Consider the following 21088-nt stretch of genomic DNA (forward strand, 5'->3'; position numbering starts at 1 on the left):
TACAGCTGAGGAAAGATGACAGTAAAGTTTGAGTCATTTTGAGTAAAATAATCTGGTGGGGGTGTGTCTTAACTTAATATTTTACACTTTAGTGTCCTGTCAGCGTTTTGGGGGCTGTTGAATTCGCGCAGTCTCGTCACGTGATGCGCTACTTCAAAACAGCGGTCACATGACGTGTTCTCTGCTTTCCAACATGGCGGCGGTGTCGGAGACGCTGCTCGCTTCTCTTCTTGTTCTCAGCATCCGCGTTTCGGGTTTCCCCCTCGACAAGGAAGCTAAACAGTCGCGTAGCTGCGGATACGAGGTTCGTTTTGTTTGCATTTGTTCTCTCAGTTATTTATTGAAGCTAGTAAACGGGGCTTTAGCTCAGGTGTTTTGTGATTTAAGATCCCTGTTGTACTGTGATTTACCCTTTACTACAAAGTTTCACTTAGTCGAATTTTTGTTTCCTTGGTCTTCGATTTGGATAGAAGAAAATTAAAGAAACACTTCATAAATCAGTATAACCAACTGTATGTTAATATTTAGTGTAATATTAGTGTTTATTGGAGTCAGGTGCTGTAGTTTCAGTCTCTCTCACTGCGTCTCTATGTCTCTCACTCTCTCTTTCTTTCCAGTCATGTCATCCCACCAAACACAATATGCTGAACGTCCACTTGGTCCCTCACACACACGATGATGTTGGCTGGCTCAAGACTGTTGACCAGTACTACTATGGAGGTCTTACACACATTCACTAAAGTTGTGTTTTAATGTTCTATTATCACCATATGTCCTTGTTTTTCATTAAAACTTTAGGGTGCTTCTGAGGTTTCTGCAAAGTCATTGAATTTTTATGTCAGTGTAGCCAAAAACAGTTCCTTTCATGATTATCTTTTAATAATGATTATTGGTGACTAAGCAGATCTTGTATCATTTTGACAAAAAACGTCAATCATTGCTGCTTTCCTCACACTCATGTTGATGTTGTCATGTTTTTGCAGCCTTTGACATATGAAATGTGTATTTTCAAAAAGCCTTGGGGTCTTTTTATGTCCTGTCATGTGTTCTTTCCCCCAGTCAAGAGTGTAATAATATACTATCTGATGATTTATGCACCACTTGTCTCTTAAAACTTTACAGCCTGATCTGTGTGTTTTTATTATTAGCCGTGAGGGTTCGATTTGTAATATAGCCTATGTGGTTTAATCATCAAGTTTAAGAATCATTCATATCCTTTAGTGACTGTAGTGTTTCTGGTTAGATCGTAATGACATCCAACACGCGGGCGTGCAATACATCCTGGACTCCGTGGTCGATCAGCTGCTGAAGAATCCTGACAGGAGGTTCATCTATGTGGAGACGGCATTTTTCTACCGCTGGTGGAAGCAGCAGAGCGCAGCCATGCAGCAGACCGTCAGGCAGCTTGTAAATGAAGGTGCGTGGGTAGCACAGGTGGTGGAGTTTTATTCTGAAATCCTGAGGGAAGACTTCCTGCTGTCTCCTTGCAGGCCGGCTGGAGTTTGTAAATGGCGGCTGGTGTATGAGTGATGAGGCCACCACCCACTACAGCGCAGTTATTGATCAAATGACAATGGGACTGAGGTTCCTCAACGAGACGTTTGGACCGTGTGGGCGTCCACGTGTTGCCTGGCACATCGACCCGTTTGGACACGCTCGTGAACACGCTTCCATGTTTGCACAGGTAACTCATTAATGTCATGGTAGAATGTTGAAAAGGATCAGCAGGTTCCTCAGGATGGTGGTTTGGCTCATTTAATCTCCATCATTCACCAATCCAGCCGCTCCCAGCTGCAGTTCCTCACAGTCCTTCAGCTGAAGGCTCTTCTGCTGACAGTTCATGTTCTTTGATCCAGATGGGGTTTGATGGCTTCTTCTTTGGTCGTGTGGACTACCAGGACCGCTCCCGAAGGATGGTGAAGAAGGAACAGGAGCTCCTGTGGAGGGCTTCAGACAGCCTCACACCCCCCTCAGCAGATCTGTTCACTGGTACAGAACATGGGATTCTGATGAAGAGAAATATTTCCTACCTCACGCATGCCTTTTATTTTTGTTCTTCAATTTTTAGTGTATTTGGTCTTATCTTGTAACCTTTGACTTTCGCCCACCCGTTAGGCATCCTTCCTAATGGCTATAACCCTCCCGAAGGCTTCTGCTGGGATCAGTCTTGCAGTGATCCACCCATAAGAGATGATCCTGACCTGGAGGACTATAATGTTGATGAAGTGGTGGAGCAATTCCTCACCGTTGCCCACAATCAGGTTAGACACAGAATTTCACTAGTAGATATGTACTCTGACCTTTTTTAAGCGTTTTCTTTATTAAATATTTTATATTACTTTTCTATAAATATTTAATTTCTCGTTACAGTGTAGCTCAACATCGCCACCTCGTGGCCACGTTGTTGAATAGTGGCAGTTGATGGTTTTATGTAATTTTTAAATGCTTTAAAATGATCCATAATACAACAGTTTTTCCCTCTGTCAGTCCTTGGTGTATAAGACCAATCACATCATCATGACCATGGGGTCAGACTTCCAGTATGAGAATGCCAACTTGTGGTACAAGAATTTGGACAAGCTTATCCGCTACGTCAACGCCCTGCAGGCCAACGGCAGCAAAGTCAACGTGCTCTACTCCACCCCTTCCTGCTACCTGCAGGAGCTGCACCGAGCAAATCTCACCTGGTAATGTCAGAGTCGCACTCCAACAGTAGTTTGGTTATTAAATATTGAGGTAGACTCTTTTCTTTCTGCACAGGGCTTTGAAGACTGATGATTTCTTCCCTTATGCAGATGACGCTCACGATTTTTGGACCGGATACTTCACCAGCCGGCCGGCACTGAAACATTACGAACGCATCAGCAACAGCAACCTGCAGGTAGGTTTACGGATCCGTATAGAGTGTTGGCACACTAAAATGCTCACGCCGTAGCGTGGACGTTGGTGTGCCACTACGTGGTCTTGGTTGACCTGTTGGTGGTTAACTGACTGACTTCTGTGAGATATTTCTACTATATCTATATTTGTTCTTCTTAACATAGACATGCAACCAGCTAGAGGTACTGGGTGGCCCAACCTCCCGGAAGGGGCCTTTTGGGAAGGGCACCAGCCAAACATTGAGTGAGTCTCATGAAGCATAAGGGATAGCTCATGAAGCCAGTCTTTACATCTCCCCTTAGTGAATTGGCGGATCAACAACGTCTGATAGTCGAGTACACGTTAATCTTTTTTGTGATCGGGTTTTTTTCTGATTGGTTGTCAGAGAACGCCATGGCGGTGGCTCAGCACCACGATGCCGTGTCGGGTACAGAGAAGCAACATGTGGCTAACGACTACGCCAAGAGATTAGCCGGGGGCTGGCAGCATTGTCAGGTGTGTCTTTGTTCTATTTCCCATTCAAAATTTTTGGATCCGCTGCAAAAGTTCTGTGAACGGTGACCCAGCTTGTCCCTTAATTATGATCCTGAACAAATTTCATCCGACTCTCAGGTTTTAGTCAGCAATAGTCTGGCTGCTCTGAGCGGCTCCACGTCTCGGCGTATCTTCTGCGACAGCCTCAACATCAGCGTGTGTCCTCTGACCGAGTCCAGCAGAAAGGTGATGCATATGAATGTTTGTTTCATACAAACGCTGCAGAATGTGTTTAAAGTGTAACCAGCACTGCAACATTTCTCAGTTCTCGGTCAACATGTACAACCCCCTGGGTCGGGCCGTGGTCTGGCCAGTCAGGCTGCCGGTGAATGGATCGGCGTATGAGGTGTTGGATGCAAAAGGCAGATCAGTGGACTGTGAGGTTTGACCGCTCTCTTTGTCCATCTGCAGTTTGACCTTCGCCCCCCACGATTAGCAGCTTCTCCTCATCTCTTCTAGGTGCTTCCAGTTTCCTCGGCCACTCGAGAGGTGAGGAGGAACCGAGGCTATGCCCTAAACGAGCTGGTGTTTGAGGCGCAAGCTCCTCCCCTTGGCTTCACGACCTACTCCGTGTCCCTGCTGAAAAACGAGCCCCCGCCTGCCCCTCTACAGCACCGCACACCCATGGCCATCCAGAACAAGGTTAAATCAAACTATGACATTGTAATGTGACTTCTAGCGCTGAGAAACCGTATGTGTCTACAGTTCTTACGTGTGACCTTTGACCCTGACACCGGCCTAATGAGTGGTCTCAGCAACCTGAAGACCAAACAGACCATCAAGCTGACGCAGAATTTCTACTGGTCGGTGTCGCCCCAGAATCTCAGCTGAAGGATCTGCTGTTACTTTCATGACCCTGGGTTGTTGCAGGTACAACGCCAGCGATGGCAACAACTCTGCCAGTGACCAGCCGTCAGGCGCCTACATCTTCAGACCCAACTCCTCCACGCCGTTCCTCATCAGCACGACGGCTCAGACGGAGAGCGTTCAGGTAGAGACGCATGACTCTTCTAGGTTGTATTGTGCCCTCTCCTGATGAGGAGTGTCTATGTCCATCAGAGGCCAGGGGTGCAGGAAGTGAGGCAGCGTTTCGCTCCCTGGGTGTCTCAGGTGGTCCGCCTGTACGCCCACAGCAGAGCTGTGGAGCTAGAGTGGACCGTTGGACCACTGCCTATCGAGTGAGTGTGTTTTTGCCTCATCGTTGACTTGCGCGCTTGCTCTGATCCCACCTTTTCTCTCTCCGTCTGTCAGCGACAACCTCGGGAAAGAAGTGATCACGCGTCTGGATACCAGCATCAAAACTTCTCAGTACTTCTACACCGACTCAAACAGCCGCGAGATGCTGCAGAGGAAGTAAGCTGATTGGTATTTAAAGAAAGTCCTCACAGAGACGATATAACCATTTGGGTGCTCTTGTAGGACAGATTTCCGGCCCACTTGGCACCTTAAGCAGTCGGAGCCCATCGCTGGGAACTACTACCCCATCAACTCTCGCGCCTTCATCAAGGTGAGTTTAGCTACTGTTGTTAAAGCATAAATGTGAGTTTGGGCTGCAAGTTCTTAACAACTCTTTTTAGGACGACGTGGACCAGCTGACAGTGGTGACGGATCGCTCTCAGGGAGGCAGCAGCATCTATAATGGTTCCCTGGAGATTATGGTGAGACACAATCACAGGATCTTTGTTAAAACCGTGCGTCCACCCTCTTAACTCCTGCCCTCAGCTCCACCGCCGGCTGCTGTATGATGATGTCCGCGGCGTTGCTGAGCCCCTCAACGAGACCTCGGACGTCTTCCCGGAAGGACTGGTGGTCCGAGGACGACTGCTGCTCTTTCTCGACCGCCCGGCCTCTGCAGCAGATACTTATCGCCCCCTGGCCCAGAAGGTGGTACTGCAACCAATGCTCACATTCACAGATGGAGATTTGCAACCAAACACGGAGCTGGAGGTAAGTAAAGGAGAGATCAGCTCCTGAACTTCCTGTCCCTCAGATCTATCAACAGCACTCCAGTAAGTGTGCTTTATCTTATTGGAGCCAGCTGAGCTGACGTCTCTCTGTCCGTAGTTCTCTGGGTTGCAGGCTGCGCTGCCCCCTGCTGTCCACCTGCTCACACTGACACAGTGGGATGAGGATTTGGTTCTGCTGAGACTGGAGCACCAGTTCCAGCGCTGGGAGAGCAAAGTGAACTCGCAGCCCGTCACCATCAACTTGCAGGTCAGGCATATCTGACACCATCACATTCTCAGAACAGCCCCAATGACACTAAACCTGAATATGAATTTAAATTTCTATGCTGCACAGAAGCTGTTTTCCACTATGAAGGTTGTGGGCATGTCTGAACTAAACCTTTCAGCCAATCAGTGGAAAGACGAGATGAGACGTTTTGAATGGACACCTCAGACAGGTGGGCAACGGCTACTTAGTCCAAGTCCCTTCAAAATCCCGTTTGTCCCTTTTCATGTTCACATGCAGCTCAAATCAAGTTTCCAGTTTACAACAGTTGACAAATTACGTTTGAGGCATTTCTGACTAAATTAAAGCTGTTAAAAGTTCTTGAATATTTTCAGCTGGCATTTTGCACATTCACTCATTAGTTTGAAATGTTGTTTAGGTGTTGGTTTGAAGGTCAGGAAGGAAACCACACATTAGATACACGACGTTGAACATGGCAGACGCTCTAAATCAGGAACTGTTTATTAAATTCTACGAGGGCTGTTATCACTGCCTCATTGCTGTCAACTTCCCTGCAGGGATTAATGGAAGTGGCAGATATGAGTCATACACATAAAGGCATCTTTCCTGCTCACAGCTTTATTAGTAAACTACAGGGTGGCTCCATATGGTTCCTTCCATGACTGTTAATTTTGAGAATCTGTCAGACATGGCAATAGATATATAATAACTGCCTGGTTTTGAGTTGCATTAATCTGCAAAGTCACTCATTTTGTATGTAATTTTTCACTGTCACTCTTCCAGGAGAGCGCCCCCTGCTGAGAACCTTCCAGGACCCGTCTGTATGGGAGGTGACTCTCAGGCCGATGGAGATCCGAACATTCCTGCTCCGAGTCCGATAGAAAATATGAACTTTTCCACTAGAATGAACAGCCAACACAAGTCGTCAACACATTCTCAAGGTTCCCAAGGAATGAAAGCCTGAGTATGTAATATTTACCGGACTGACGCGAGGGGATTTTCTTTGACTGAAATTGTATTTAATCACAGAACCTCAAACAAAAAAGTTTCAGCACAGTAAAGAAAAGAGGCTGTTGACTTGGGGTTTTTTTTCTTATCCCCATTCAAAGTACAATAACGTGATTGTTCCAGTCAGTTTATAAAAAAAAATAAAAAAAAAATGTAAAAGGGAAAAAAAAATTATTCCATTTTGTCCTCATTTGTTGGCACGGAGTCATGAGAGTAGCTGCATTGGTCTCCATATGTGCAAGTGCCCTGATAATAAAATGCAAGAATATCAGAAACAACCAATTAATGTACACCTTCTGAACAATTCCTGCTGTCATCAGTGTTGATGTAAGCTTTTTTATGTAATTAAAAACCTGATCCTGTATTCCTGAACTGACCTTTCTGAACTTCTTGCAGGGGAACTTTTTCAGCTCAGAAGATTCAGTGATCTGGTTCTTTCTTTTGTTCTGGAATTTCTTCCTCTTATCCTGCAGGTTGTCAGATATGCCTCCACTGCAGTGGACAAGAGGGTTTTTTTTCATTCTTTATTCAAACATCTGGAGGAAAAATCCATTTTCTTAAGTGTTAAAATTTTTACCCTGTACAACACAAACAAATTTACCCAGCTTTGGCTCGTGCTTTGGGCCCCCAGAAGGCTTCAGGATTTTCCTGGAACCGTGTTAGGTGGCGCCTGCGGGACTGAGGGTTGGCATCCTCGCGTACAGTAAAACAGGCTTCAAGACTGCAGACAAATTTGAGCCCCGACATGTATGGAAAGATGATCAGGTACAAGATTCAGCCAACTAGCACTCTAAACTTCCCCAGCTGTGGGACTGATAAAGGACTAGCTAAGCTTATCTTCTCTATCGCTCTCACCTTGGTTCTTTGGAAAGGATCCTGAAACTGGGACTTGTGTTAGAGAGCTTCTCCCTCTTTACAGGATGGATCTTCTCCTGCAGAGAGATCGATCAATCATGTAAGACATGATGACCATCAAGGCTTTAACACAAGTTCCATTTAACGTAAGCAGAGAATCGAACGTTCCCGCACATGAGCTTTCAGTGCTACTAATTTACCCAGCAACGCATGATGTCCCATATTGTTGCGGGGGGAGCGTCGGTCTTGATCGCGTTCTTACATGCGTGCGACAGCGACACCTTATAGCCAGCGTGAAGGAGAGCAGACCTGCAGACAGTCAGACCAGTTCATTCAACCTGTGACTGTTGGATGTTTCCTGTTGACGTGCACGTTGGACACCCCCCCTCATCATCAGTGGACCCATGTTTACCTAAACTGCAGCATAGGCGGAGTGTTGCAGCGAATCGAGCTGCTCAGACTGTCCAAAGTGTAATAAAATGGAACATCCTCCAACTCCTGAAACAAAGATCAAATAGTGACCAGCTGAGATAAACCATGCCTACATCAGCAGGAAAATGAATACCTCTGTCACCATACTGAGCACGCCTTCAATGCGTTTAGATGTCCCAAAGCGACCCGGGTTCGCCGACACGGCAGATAAAACTTTCTGAACAAAGGTCAAATCGTGGATAGCCTCCGCCCACAGAGGACCACCCAGCTGCAGGAGAAGGGAAGCCGTTTTGATCACATCCACTTTGACAAAGACTTGTGCTTTACAACTAGTGCTCTGACCTGATGTCTTTGTCCACAGTGTTCACACTCTGGTCCCACTGGAGGTCCAGTAGCAGCAGAATATTTCATTCTGAAATTACATCAACGGATTTTAATCATTCTCAGCAACACCAGTAAAGACTGGTTCCTCTTACTGTCTTCCATTGCTGGTTCTCCGTCCCATCCGCTGCAGGTAAAAAGAGCCACAGCCGGTACAGTTGTAAACCAGAGCTTGTTTACTGGAGGTAATGAAAAAAGCGGTGTTAAGCCTTCTGATTGTGAGGGTCTGTCATCGAGTCCTCACACAGATAGAAGTCCAGTTGTGTGTACCTGGCTGAGTTCTTCACCGTGGCCTGGCCGGTGAAGACTCGCACAAACACCCTGATGTAAAAGTCGGCACTGATTGATAGCAGCGGTTGGATGTATCGCTGGTAGACCCCCGCCCTCTGATCCAGACTGTGGAGGATGATCCGAAGGGCCTGCGGGAGGGAGCGCCACATTCCAGATATATAAAAAGACATTTTGGTTCAATACCACACAAAGTCTGAAGACAAAGGAAACTTCAACTGCCATCAGTTTTGGAACCTTTTCCTTCCATTTGGCTTTGTCCACTCGTCCAGATGTGGTCGTGATATGCAACCCCATCAGGAATACGGGTTAAAAACACCTCCTGCCATCGCTGGGGCCTCCTGGGGCTGCTAATGACTTAAACCCTGTTCTCTCTGCCCCTGATCAACCAGTCCCTTTTACCAGCTCTGACGGGGGCCAAGCGCTCCAACATGGCTTACGAGAGCAATGGAACACCTCCCCCACCCAGGTGGTTCACACAGGAGCAGACATATTTTCTAGAGCCACACACATTCAAACACATTCAATTCCAAAGGATCAAGAGCACAAACACGACATGACATGCCTCCCACGTGTGTTTACCCACCATCTCGTGACAGTATTTGCTTTTGATGGAAACGGAGCCGTATTTGCTGTAGCAGGTCTCGCCACTGTTGCCTGCCATCACCGCCATGTCTGTACACGTTACACACAGCAGACCTGAGAGGGAAACACAGGCACAGTCAGCAAAGACCACAAAAGGTCAGCGAGAGCTCTCCTGTTCCATTACCAGGATAAAAAAAAAGAAGCTTCATGGTGTGTGTGACCTGCAGAGATCTGATGGCTTCCACAGTCGTTCATCCTGAATTTAGATGAAGGGTCAGATTCATATGAGCCAAATGACAGAATACATACCTCCGTCGCTGACAGCCTGCACAGCAGCATCCAGGAAGGTAGCGGGACTTCCATATGGATCTAGATCGATAACATCATACCGCTGCTTCTTCCCTCGCATTTCATACATCAACATACTGGAAAAACATAGAAAAGAGATTAAACAAAACACACACTTTCTAGCCATCAAGGAGGAGAACACAGGAATAGAGAGTCCGGGCTGGAAGGGGTACGCCAATTGTGTTCTGAGAACCTGTACCTGGCGTCTTTGCAGCTGGCCTGAATAAGGTGGCTGACTCCATTGTACATGGCATTTCTGGCAATTAACGCTGCAGCCTTGGCGGAGAAGTCATTGGCGGTGATGCTCTGTAAACCTGGGACCTCCAGAGCAAAACGCACTGAGCGAAGACCGGATGCTGCTAGGCCCTCCAGGACACGAAGGCCCTTCTGAAACAGCAATGTTTTTACTGTCAGACGCTAGAGGGCAGCAGAAACAAACGTCATATATACGCTTCGCTTTTAAAGCCTGATCTGGTTCCATCTCTGCATCGCCAGTGTGTGAAATTAACTGAAGCAACATTGGCATGAGTCCATAAAGGCCTCAGCTAAACAGCTTTACACTGACACCCCTGTGAATATTTATATTGTGGGGAAACCCCAGCGGGGCCCCGGAACCACCAACTGTGACTAAGCTGCAGAACTGCACTCGCATCCTCGGCACCAATTTGTTTGTGATACCAACAGTATCTGCTCTCCTGGGAAATACACAGCAGGGACTGAAGCCTGAAAATCCTTCTGAATCAACTGCACCAAACACTATACATTTTCTAGCTGAGGCATTTCCCTGCAAATTATATGACGTGCCAGAAAACCATCATCTAACAAAAAGGGCTGACTCTAATACTCCACTATACCTCACACTTCTCTCCCACAGTTGCTGTTAAAGCTGGTTCATCTGCTCCATTTTTTTCCTCCTCCTCCTCCTTCTTTTCCTCCTCCACCTCCTCCTCCCCCAGTGAGACCACCACTCGATCTTCCTCTCCAGGAACCACCAGCTTCACTCCTCGCTGAACCAGCAACTCTCTGGCAAATTCTGTGATCACAGCAGATCTGGGGAGGAAAAAGAATCCCTGTTTATTTCTACAAAGTACAAACACATAACAGGGGTGTGAGGATGACATTTTAACAAGACAAAAGGTTCTTGGAGAAAATACCTAACTGTAATTCTGATACATTTCTTCATAGTGAATTTCTGTAGTGAATCTGTATTGACTGTAAGAAACTGCATGTGGTGGTGCGGCTTACGTCAGGTCCCTGTTAAACTCCTGGACTGGGTTGTAAAACACCTCATTAGCACTGGGAAACAAGATGGCTGCCTTTCCCTCCTTGACCACAGTCTCTCCAGGTAACAGTTCAGTGGCAGCTTCAACAGAAGGTTCAGCTTTAGTGTTTGGGATCTCGAGGCCCTGAGAAGCTTCCATAGTTCCCTGCCCCCTCCTGGCAGCAATAATCCCAAAATTCCAACAGGATGTCTGTTTGGTAGGACGAGCGCAGCTCAGGTACAGATGATGGGAAAACACAAGCTGGAAGACTCGAGCTGACCACACCAGCATAAAGATACTCCTCCTGATGACAGGTAAAATAACATTATTTCTTAAATGTGAGCCAAACAGGACAACTGACAGTGCTAATGGAAGCATATCTGAATCTCTGACTTAAAGCAATACCAGAGAAAATTAAATGCAATTACTGGGGAAAACTGAAGAAAAGAAAAATAACTGTGGCTGACTACACACCAGGTTCTAAAGGGGAAAAACTGGAAATGTCATATATATGACTGCTGGAAACAGTGACATATCAACAAAATAATGCCCAATGTCCTATTATTTTCCATAAGAATCTGAGTCTTAATATTTGATGTCCGTGCCTCAGTCAACATGTATATCAGGTGTGTGTGTGTGTGTGCATATATATATATTTCTATATATTTCTTCATGATTTAGAATATATATATATATATATATATTCTAACGAAACGATATATTCTAAGAAACGATCGATTAAGGGCTATTAGGCAGTAAGCTGTGATTTTGAGGCCCTTGCAGGAGTTCTGTGACGTTGGTTTGTTGACTACTTTTACACGTAGCATTTAGCTTGCTACATCTCACAAATTCATCCCAAAATTCCCTGTAACAATACCTGTCGACGGAAACCTTTTTCTCTCCCTGTAGTGCAATGGAAATAATTGTAAGCGAGACAGAATGTAACTTCACCCCGATGCTGCAGTCGATAGTTTGACGCTCACGTTAGCACACGGGGGCGGCCATGTTTGACGCGTCTCTACGGAATCCTGCGCGGTCCAAAAGAGGAACACTGCGCGTTTAGCTCTCCCCTACGGAAGCGCCGAGTGATTTCAGGGAAACGGTGTAACGTAAGGACAAGAGAGAGAGAGAGGGTCGATCAGTCATCTGCGACATACACTGGCCTACTTTCTCCCCGCAGTGAACATGTGAGGAGACTGGAAAACGCATCAGTGCGCTTTCATGAATAATCTAATTTAATCTCAGCGTATTTGAAGTTGGTGATGCATTCCGATGAAAACGCTAAACATAGCCCGCGAACTAAGCATTGTATCCAAGGAGCTGTGGTTCGTCCAGATGAAAAACAATGACCTTAGCCATCAATGTCGCAGTAGGTCAATGCAGAGCTATTTACAGGAAAAGTGAATTAAGGACACTTTAACATGCAGTGTCGTAATTTGTTGTAATGCTGCTTAAGGACACCAAATAAAAGGTCTTACACCCAGTGTCAAGGACACAATTACTTCAGAGGTAATTTATGCATATATTTATTCGTTCGGAGATGATTGTGAGGCAAGCTGGTGGAATATTTATTGTGCTGTGTTTGTGTGTGACATCAGTATATCTGCGTGTAATAGAATATTTTATGTATACGTTTGAGCGAGTATTTCTCCACCCTGTAAACCTGCAGCAGGGTCACACTGGCTGATAAAGCGAGTCATGATAGGCAGTCACACACTCGGATCTGTGAGTATTTACATACACATCACACGTGAAACTATATTTACTCATTGTTTTCATATGACTGCGCTATTTTTAGTTTGTGCACCCTCCCCTTTTCATTGTTTTTTTTGGCATTTATTTACCATCATTCTTCTATATTTGTGGAGCTGGTTGCTTGTGTCCCAAGATTATGTGTGGAAAATGCACCATTTTGTCATTTCAATAGGAAATAGTATTTGTATTTAAAATGAACACATTCAAGTTAAGATGAGGATTGGTTTTCTGTTGGCTGACTCTAGGATAAATATACTCACAATATTACACGTTGTATAACTGCTCTCCACTGCAATTTTGTGATTTTGTTGAGCACTGCAGTGCTCTATCTATCTATCTATCTATCTATCTATCTATCTATCTATCTATCTATCTATCTATCTATCTAGTTATGATAAAGTGATACCTGGATTTGTGTTATTCGTGATGGAGATTATTAAAATCAGCCTCATCTGGCTGCGCGTTCACCTGCACATCTGGATGGGGGCGCTGTGACAGTGAACGCCCAGAGAGCGCGCCGCTATACATCTGACACAGGAGAATTGTAGAGTTAATAGTATTTGGTATGACAGGGAGAGGGAGCGCGGAGCGCAGCGCCGTGCTTGAATGCAGTCTCATCCTGTTTAGTATTCAGTGTGCGCAGCGCCTGGAGGCCCCGCAGGGCTCACCTGCCCTGAGTCTAGACTCACCATCACGCACATCAGGACGGCAGGATCGAACCAGTACGCGTCGACAGTCGCTGACAGCCGAGGGAGAAGACACTGGCGTGTGGTGAGTTCTGTTATGGAATAGGTGGTGGGCTGCTGATGGTGGGTGGGGCTCAGACAGTCGTCGGGTCGGTTGGGGACGCTGCCTGTCTACCTGCATCCAACCTGCGATCCGTTACTTCTGTACCTGTAATCTGATTACTGCTGAGACCCTGCCGCTCCGTAGCTTCTGTCTCATGCAGACGGTGGGGAAATGGCTAAAACAAAATTTATATTTCATAATATGGAGATTACACAATAAAAAAACATAGCATAAAACAATATTTCCATGTGCAATAAACTCAAGGTTTATGCCATAACTCGAGCTATAAACTTAACGAGGTTATAGAAAAGAATTTAAAGTGAGCTTTGGATTTCCTACAGATGTATGATCCATGTCTATCTATCTATCTATCTATCTATCTATCTATCTATCTATCTATCTATCTCTATCTATCTATCTATCTATATCTATCTATCTATCTATCTATCTATCTATCTAGTCTAATTGTCCATCTCAGTTTAAGTTTGTCATTGCCATTGTTACCCCCAGTTACAAGGGGCTGTGGGGCTAATGGTCGCAGTAATTGGTCCCCCACCACACCCCCTGCCGTCCGTCTGTCTGTCTACCTGTCTGTCCACCTGTCTGGTCGATCAGTTGCTCTGTGATCTGTCTGCAACTCCTGGGAGAGTCAAAAAAATAGTTCCCCGCTCCGCGCTTCAGCACCCTCCTTCTTCACACCCCCTCCCTCCCTCCCTCGATGGCTCTGTGTTCATCTTCTCCCCTGTGAAGTGCGTGCCCCCCCCATCGCACACGCGCGCGTGCGCGTATTGCGTGCACGTAAAGGCTGCGGGATCACAGCGTACAGTTACAATGCGGGGCTGCCTGTAGCGCGGCGGAGGGAGACACCAGGCTGCTCAGTCTCCATTGAAAGACCATTCAGCAGGAACACAGCGGAGGGGTGAGGTGAGTGCGACCGGGTCACCGAGGACAGCGTTCGGCTTCGACCAGCGAGGCTCCTCGGTCGGTTGTCCGGGCTCGTCACTGTAAATGCGGGCATGTTTGGTGTGGTGGGGGTGCCTCCTTGAATTGGAATTCGGATGGTTTTGAGTGCTCCACAGCGGAGTTGGGCCATTGTTGTTTTATTGTGTTTTTTTGTGGACAGGGGAGGTGAAGTTATGGGGGATGGGCTCGCAGGAGCGGACCAAACTTTAACCACTTCACCGACTTCGCTCGCTCGTTGCTGCGGGCTGCCCCCCCCCTCCTCCCTCCTCCCTCGGTGTGGGACTTCAGTCCCCCGTTCTTCTCCCCGGCATTCCAGAACTTTAACGGTTAACAAAGTGCTGAGGCTTTCGGGAAAGAATCTGTTTTTCTGCTAAGATTCTCTATTTGTAAAGTGTAGACGTTCGCTGATTCACCCAGCATGACCGTCTCCTGCCGGTAAACGGGTTAAGATTACCCAGCCGGCCCCAGACTTTCTTCTCCCCTCCTCGCTGCTCTCGCCATGCCGGATCCATCCGTCTGTCTGGCCCACAGTTGCAGCGCATTTGTGTCCCAGGATGACCTGTTGATGTCGGCCAAAGATGGAGAACTCGAGTTGCCCCCCGCTCCTCTAGACCGCGTCTCCCCTCTCCTTTAGCCGAATAAAACCTTTATAACGAAGAGTTGGGCCGTGTGGATTCTCGAGTCTGCGGGCATTTAATGGTTAATAAGTAATTTATTCGCAGCGACATATCATAAGCGACATTTTGGAGGGGGAACATCGCGTGTCCGTCCCGTGTCGGCTGCTGCCATCGTCTCGATGAGAGGGTAAAGAATTGGGTTTAAACGGGCATCGTAGCGCTCCAACACGGAAGGAAGGAAAACCGCCGAACTGCTGAATATTTTATCTCCTTACGACTATTTCTGTGGATGATTTCGTGTCCCCGCTGGCTCAGACGACCGACGTGTGCGTGCGTGCCAGGGGTGAAATCGGGCTAAAAAGGCGAGTGAAGAACCAAGAGCTTTCCCTTTTTGTCCTCTCTCCCCCCGCTGGATGGTTCCTACCCCCCTCCGCTGAACGTACGCACGCACACCGACCCGGGCCAGCCGAGGACACGCAAATCCGAGCGGGCACCGCGGCTGGCACACGGCGGGGGCACCGAGAGCTCGCTGCCGTGCCGATTGCACCTCTGCCGGCGCCTCCTGCTGCTTCGGGCGGCGGTAACCGAGCCGATTTCGGCTCGGACAGACTCTGATGTGAGATTAATTCCTGCTTAATTGATGTGTGGAAATGTCGTTTTTGAAGTTTCAGCTCCGGCTGCGTCCAAGGGAGGCTACAATCAAGCCGTAATTTAGGGGCTCTCTGCCCACGTGTGTCGCTAAATGTCCATTTTTTTTCCTCCCTTTTGGAACGCTTTAAACTAAATGTCACATTAGGTTGGAATTTATTTATTTGATTTTATCATTGTTTATCATTTCGATGAATGGATTAACTCTTTACTTATGTTAGCCTTAGCTTTAGCCCGCTACTTGCTAACAGGCCACCTTTAACCCCCCATCCAGGAAACTGATTATTTATAAGGTGATTGACGTTGCCATTATAGACCTGCCCAAGTATTGATGAAGTGGTTGCCTTCATCGATTATGTGACATCAGGTTGATTACGGTAATCACGTGACTGGCTGGCATTTGGGTGATGGCTGAAATATGGAGGTTCATTCAGGTGCAAACCTGAGCTGTCGACATTGAGGGTGAATCTGGAAGGCTGCAGAGGACCAGCTCCATCCATCGCAGCACATAATGGGGCACGTGGCAGGGGGGGTTCTGCAGGTCAGGGGTCAAGTGGTGTGAATTACCTCCCCTGTTATGTTTCCTGGAAGTTGTTGTGACCTCTGACCCATGAGGAGTAAAAGCGTCTGACGGCTGATCCTTGGGTGACATCTGGTTCAGCCGCTCAGCACTGCGGCCCAGTCAGGAAACGTAGCACCACAATCAGTCTGGTTTTTTTTCCTCTGTGAATTATCGGGGATGTTGTTCACACAATTTGCCCCAGCAACCGCCTGCTTATCATTCATGCCATTGCATGTCCTCACTCTTGGAAACAGACGCTAGTCGTCTACTGTTGGTGTCCGTGGTGCTACGGAGGGACGATCGTGGGTTTTGGAGTTTTGTAGAAGGGGGAAGTTTCAGCACTATATTGTGTAGATCCGGAACGTTGATTGTTCTCCGTCCAACACTGGAACCAACTCACAAGTGACATCATGATAGTCTAATTAAATTAGAAGTAATGAATGCAAACCCATTGTGGACGGAGAAGATTTTGCTCTTGCTGAATAATAATTACGTTAATGCTGCGCACATCGATTGCCTCACATCCACACGAGATGTGGGGGCACATTAATGTGTGAAGGTACGATTTCGGCCAGACAAGGATTTAGTTACGTCAAAACATTATTGATTTTTCAGAAAACAAATGGAAAAAATGAGCTGGCTCTAATAGTGTTTTGATATTAAAGTTATTCAGATCCAATTGTTCAAAGTGCTCTTAATCCAATTAGTCGCCTGTAGCCTTAATTGTTTTTTTGGCCAGACTGTTGCTGCCAAATGAATTGAACATACCGACGCATGTAAACAACGATGAGGCCGCCCGCTATTAGGCTCATGCCGAAATAAAGATAACCGGGATTGGTTTATCCGTAATTGTGTGGTGAACTAGTGCAGGGCTGAATCTGGAGCATTTATTGTAAACGCTTTAGAAGAAGCCATCTTGGGGATTTAAATAGATAAACTGTGTCTCTTCCAGCCTAAATTCCTGACAACCATAAATATATAAAATGAATCATGATAAACTGCTTCCAGTCGTTCCTGCTGGAGCTCTGCTGCTTTGGAGTTCTTTATTTTACCTTTGTGTGTATTCATCAGCATGTGTGTTTCCCTTCATAGCAACTGTCTCTTATTGCTCACAGAGGAGCAACTTTCTTTCCCCCAGTGCTGCAGTTATTGGAAAGAAATTATTTGCATTTCTCATTGTGGCCGAGATGCTAAAGTCCGCATTTTAACCCTCACCTGCTAATTTCCCTGAAACCGTAAACAAATATCCGGCTTTCGCACCCGATTGGATGTCAAGCCTCTGCTACCTAAGGCAGTTGCTGTTTCTGGACACACCTCTGCATTTGTTAGCAGTCTCGTGCTGTTCCACCATGTTCTCTTGTCTCTGGCATCCTCTTAACCATAACATCTTCAGGTGTGAAAGTAAAGCTGGTAATTCCGCCTTTAGTTTGTTGTAATTTATTAAAAGTTTGGTAATGTGAAGACATGGGGCCCCTGCAGCAACCGGACCACCTACAGGTAGACCCATATTGGCAGTTAATCCTGAAAATGTAATGGTTCGATTTGTAGACTCTCACTTTTACTCGCATTCTTTATGCTGCGCGAGTTCAAAATAATGTTTTCTCATAGTGATGGTTGGCTATAAGGGAGCTTTTTTTCCAGTTTGGTCTTCTTTTGCCCGTTGGCAATGACTACAATAAGTTGCTGCCCTCATATTGTATAATTCTGATGACACCGGTTGGTTGTTTAGTTAAAACTTGGTGTTTAATTTGAGACGGATAGATTATCTGGTTAAATTCTCGGCTGTAGTAAGGCGGCTGAAAAAAGGCTGACTTGGCTGTTTCCTGGTGGTTGGTGTCTCTGAGTACAGGCCTAATGCCTGTTGAGGGTTTGAAACCGCAGTTTGTTTCTTTATGTCTCTTCTCTCTGGTGATTGAGTGGTGTGAATAAAGAAGGTTTGTTGCTGGGCTGCTGACGGGGATGATAAAATGTGCAGGGTTTACATTTTCCTCCGGGACACCGAAAATGCTAAGATGCTGATTTTTCTCTGGTTGGCTGCAGAGTTTTGTTCTTTTCTTCCCAGTGTGAATATTCAGATATTGCTTTATTTATTTTTATCATCTGGTTTATCCTTTTTTTTTGGTTGATAGCAAGGGGTGAATGGAGGCAATTAACGCCTCTTAGGGATTAGGGCACGTGGCGCTGCTGTTATATTGGATATTTATTGACTTTATGTTGTTTATGATGTTTTTTATGTCTGGTTTACAAATGTCCACCCCTGTTTAGAATGAACCTGTTTTATCATGATTTTGACTCATTTTTTAATTCCTTCCTTCTGAAACCTGAGCCTCTCTTGCTCTCTTTCCACTGCAACAGCTTTAAAAAAAAAAAAAAAAAAAAAAACCTCTGTAATGAGGCACACTGTTGTTGTGGAAAATGGCTGTGACTCATACAGAGTGGCAGTTTATGATGAATTCACACGTGAACAATGACGCGGTTGCCACTGTTAATGACCTCCAGCTATGACTTCAAGCAACAGTGGAAAGTTGCTTCAACACAAAGTCAGGTCGGCATGACCACTTACGTTTTATGGGATGGTTCTAGAGAGGGGCAGACCTGGTTTGGAGGTTCCATGAACACTTCAGGCCATATTTCGGTTGTCAGACAACCCCTAGATGAGAACACGACATGATGGTTGTGCTGCTGCCTCAGTTCTGACCTTTTCTTATCGCAGAATTCCGCCTGCTTCCCCGCTGTCATGTGTGCACCCGAGGGGAGAACCAGATGTGGGGATTCTCCACACCTGTCTGGAGGATCAGGAGATCCTTTAAGCATGATGTATCCTGGATCAAATCAGGCATGAAAACAATGCTTCATGCTCCCTTAGCCACGCCTCCAGGATCTACGTTTGTAACATTGATACCCTAGAATCAGCCAATTGCACAATTTTTGTCGGCGACCGTGAGGGAACTAAATATATTTGCTGTTGCTGCTGACTTGCAGTGTCAATATATGACAACATTGTCCTGTCACCTTTTATTGAGAACCGGGTTTTTGTAAGGAAATGGATGCGGAGGCATGACGGATTGAAACGTGTCATTTGGGTGAATGTGTATGTTAAATGTCCGTATCCATTTTTGTCTTCTGGCTTCTCTGTGGTGGTAAAATACAGGACAGGTTTTTCTTTACGGAGTAAAGTGGAGGAGTTATGTAAGAGCTGGTGCTTTGACTGAGAAAGACAGTCAGAAAATAGGTCAGAAATAACAAGTTTATGAAATGACAATTAGATGTGATGAAAACACGGGGAAGATGGTTTATATAACGGCTCATTTAACAGATGTTTACCGCCATTTTCTTCATCCTGTCCTCCGCCCTTTAGACAGTGGTCCTCTGCCCTGACCTCTGACCTCTTCCTGTGTATCTCCACTCAGACCCTGTGGTGCTGGGCAGAGCGTTATGGCTCAGACGCTGCAGATGGCGATCCCCAACTTTGGCAACAACATCCTGGAGTGTCTGAACGAGCAGCGGCTGCAGGGCCTCTACTGCGACGTCTCGGTGGTCGTCAAGGGACACGCCTTCAAGGTCAGAGTTTGGTTACCTATTGAAGGAATGATGTCCTGGAGTGGAATGTTTCTGAAATTTACTGGTGTGCGTGCAGTCACCTGCTGTTGGTTACCCCACAGCTGCACTGGATTGATTGGGGTCTGAGAGATTTTGCCTTAAGATCTCCATTATTTAGCCATTGGTCAGTTATCATGTCATGCATTCTTTAGCGATTCAGTATTCGCCCCAATGAACACTTGTGGCTACCAAAGTGCTTTGATGTTGGACCATGATGAGATTTTTCATAATGGACCCAGATCCATAACCTATCCCATCCTCCTCATTATCCTGCCAACCCGGTTCTGAGGGCTGTGCTGAGGCCATGATCATTACCTCAGCAGGATTTTAGTCCTGAGCTATCGATTAAGACGCAACAAGTAGATCCTGCTTTCTGCTGTAAGCATCAGTTTATCAATTTTCCATTCTCCCTCCACACCGTAGAGTATATTTTTGGTTTTACACCCACTGCATTTTAGATGTAAACATAGTTGGGGGGGGACATTTAACTGCTTTTTGGTTCAAAATCACACTTTGTGCATGCGGTGGTGTGACATGCTTCCCCTGCTGTTTACCCCCCAGGCCCACCGTGCCGTGCTGGCAGCCAGCAGCTCCTACTTCCGGGATCTGTTTAATGCTGGGGGGAAGAGCTCAGTGGTGGAGCTGCCCCCAGCCGTGCAGCCGCAGAGCTTCCAGCAGATCCTGGCTTTCTGCTACACGGGACGTCTCAGCATGAACGTCGGGGACCAGTTCCTCCTCATGTACACGGCGGGCTTCCTCCAGATCCAGCAGATCATGGAGAAGGGAACAGAGTTTTTCCTCAAGGTAAAACTCCCAGTGGGGGGTGTTTTTGTTCTCTACATCACCTGCTGGGTGACACTTTCAGGGCTTTTCTTCCTCTTTTGCTCTGCCTGAAAAATAATTGAAACATCATATTAACCACAAAAAGATTCCCTTGGTAGTTGCAGATGATGTGGTTAAATGTTGCTTTGTTTCGCTGCATAAATCTGCATGTTAATGTGTTGAGAAATTCATGAAAGGCCCGTCCACGGTTCTCCCAGACACAGTAAATGCAGCATATTTATGACCCACAAGCTAAAGGTCGGTCCTTGTTCCGTTAAAGGAAGTGACCGGATTTTTTAAATGGCTTGAGTCAACCGAAAAACACTCTGAAAATGAAAATGTAACCTCATCTCCAGGTCTCATCCCCAAGCTGCGATTCCCAGGGTCTCCACAACGAGGAGACCCCGACATCTGAGCCTCAGAGCCCCGTCACTCAGACTGTGGGTGGAGGTGGGATGGGCATTGGCGGCACAGCAGCAACGCGACCCACCCCATGTTTGACGCCCCTCCCGTTGGTGTCCAAAGTGAAGACGGAACAGACTGCCACCACCCCTCAGCCACAGCAG

General features: G+C 46.5%; 3 protein-coding genes across 11 annotated transcripts in view; 2 read left to right on the top strand and 1 right to left on the bottom strand.

Annotated features, from left to right (window-relative positions):
- Positions 1-155: 155 nt before the first annotated feature.
- Positions 156-6979, top strand: man2b1 (mannosidase, alpha, class 2B, member 1). The gene is made up of 23 exons (XM_057035187.1): positions 156-304; positions 618-720; positions 1244-1417; positions 1491-1684; positions 1857-1989; positions 2116-2261; positions 2488-2687; positions 2761-2881; positions 3045-3123; positions 3266-3375; positions 3493-3600; positions 3680-3796; positions 3874-4056; positions 4120-4217; positions 4285-4405; positions 4474-4592; positions 4666-4767; positions 4834-4921; positions 4992-5072; positions 5137-5361; positions 5479-5628; positions 5716-5818; positions 6391-6979. Exons 1-23 carry the CDS (start codon positions 170-172, stop codon positions 6486-6488), a joined length of 2988 nt encoding a protein of 995 aa, XP_056891167.1. The 5' UTR covers positions 156-169; the 3' UTR covers positions 6489-6979.
- On the bottom strand, positions 6210-13353 carry trmt1 (tRNA methyltransferase 1). 3 transcript variants are annotated; one of them, XM_057035191.1, is made up of 16 exons: positions 13211-13353; positions 10750-11070; positions 10359-10554; positions 9704-9891; positions 9466-9581; positions 9158-9270; positions 8554-8702; positions 8379-8462; positions 8245-8314; positions 8036-8170; positions 7883-7968; positions 7671-7779; positions 7471-7547; positions 7217-7336; positions 6993-7107; positions 6210-6861 (listed from the first exon to the last, which is right to left on the bottom strand). In XM_057035191.1, exons 2-16 carry the CDS (start codon positions 11055-11057, stop codon positions 6787-6789), a joined length of 1941 nt encoding a protein of 646 aa, XP_056891171.1. In that variant the 5' UTR covers positions 11058-11070; positions 13211-13353; the 3' UTR covers positions 6210-6786. The 3 variants fall into 3 exon arrangements, with proteins under 3 accessions (XP_056891171.1, XP_056891170.1, XP_056891169.1); XM_057035190.1 differs by lacking the exon at positions 13211-13353 and adding an exon at positions 11718-11845; XM_057035189.1 differs by lacking the exon at positions 13211-13353 and adding an exon at positions 11644-11803.
- nacc1b (nucleus accumbens associated 1, BEN and BTB (POZ) domain containing b) overlaps positions 12440-21088 on the top strand; it is an 18031-nt gene continuing 9382 nt past the window's right edge. For 2 of the 7 annotated variants that reach the window (XR_008950930.1, XM_057035197.1), the window contains exons 1-4: positions 15054-15077; positions 19511-19661; positions 20262-20504; positions 20879-21088. Coding sequence is in view for 6 of the 7 variants with exons in the window: in XM_057035197.1 (XP_056891177.1) it covers positions 15070-15077; positions 19511-19661; positions 20262-20504; positions 20879-21088 (612 nt within the window). In the remaining variant the exon portion in view is untranslated. The other 5 variants (XM_057035203.1, XM_057035204.1, XM_057035201.1 and 2 more) reach the window with 5 other exon arrangements.

This window comes from Takifugu flavidus, chromosome 6, assembly GCF_003711565.1.
Source record: "Takifugu flavidus isolate HTHZ2018 chromosome 6, ASM371156v2, whole genome shotgun sequence".
Lineage (NCBI taxonomy): Eukaryota > Metazoa > Chordata > Actinopteri > Tetraodontiformes > Tetraodontidae > Takifugu > Takifugu flavidus.

Bases quoted from the DNA above. Each gene is read 5' to 3' on its own strand.
- man2b1 (XM_057035187.1), top strand. From the start codon at position 170: ATGACGTGTTCTCTGCTTTCCAACATGGCGGCGGTGTCGGAGACGCTG. The intron at 4,593-4,665 runs GTGAGTGTGTTT...TCCGTCTGTCAG, and splicing joins GTTGGACCACTGCCTATCGA to CGACAACCTCGGGAAAGAAG. The intron at 5,629-5,715 runs GTCAGGCATATC...TATGCTGCACAG, and splicing joins CCGTCACCATCAACTTGCAG to AAGCTGTTTTCCACTATGAA.
- trmt1 (XM_057035191.1), bottom strand. From the start codon at position 11,057: ATGCTGGTGTGGTCAGCTCGAGTCTTCCAGCTTGTGTTTTCCCATCAT. The intron at 8,463-8,553 runs GTACACACAACT...CATTACCTCCAG, and splicing joins ACGGTGAAGAACTCAGCCAG to TAAACAAGCTCTGGTTTACA. The intron at 8,315-8,378 runs GTAAGAGGAACC...ATGTAATTTCAG, and splicing joins AGAACCAGCAATGGAAGACA to AATGAAATATTCTGCTGCTA.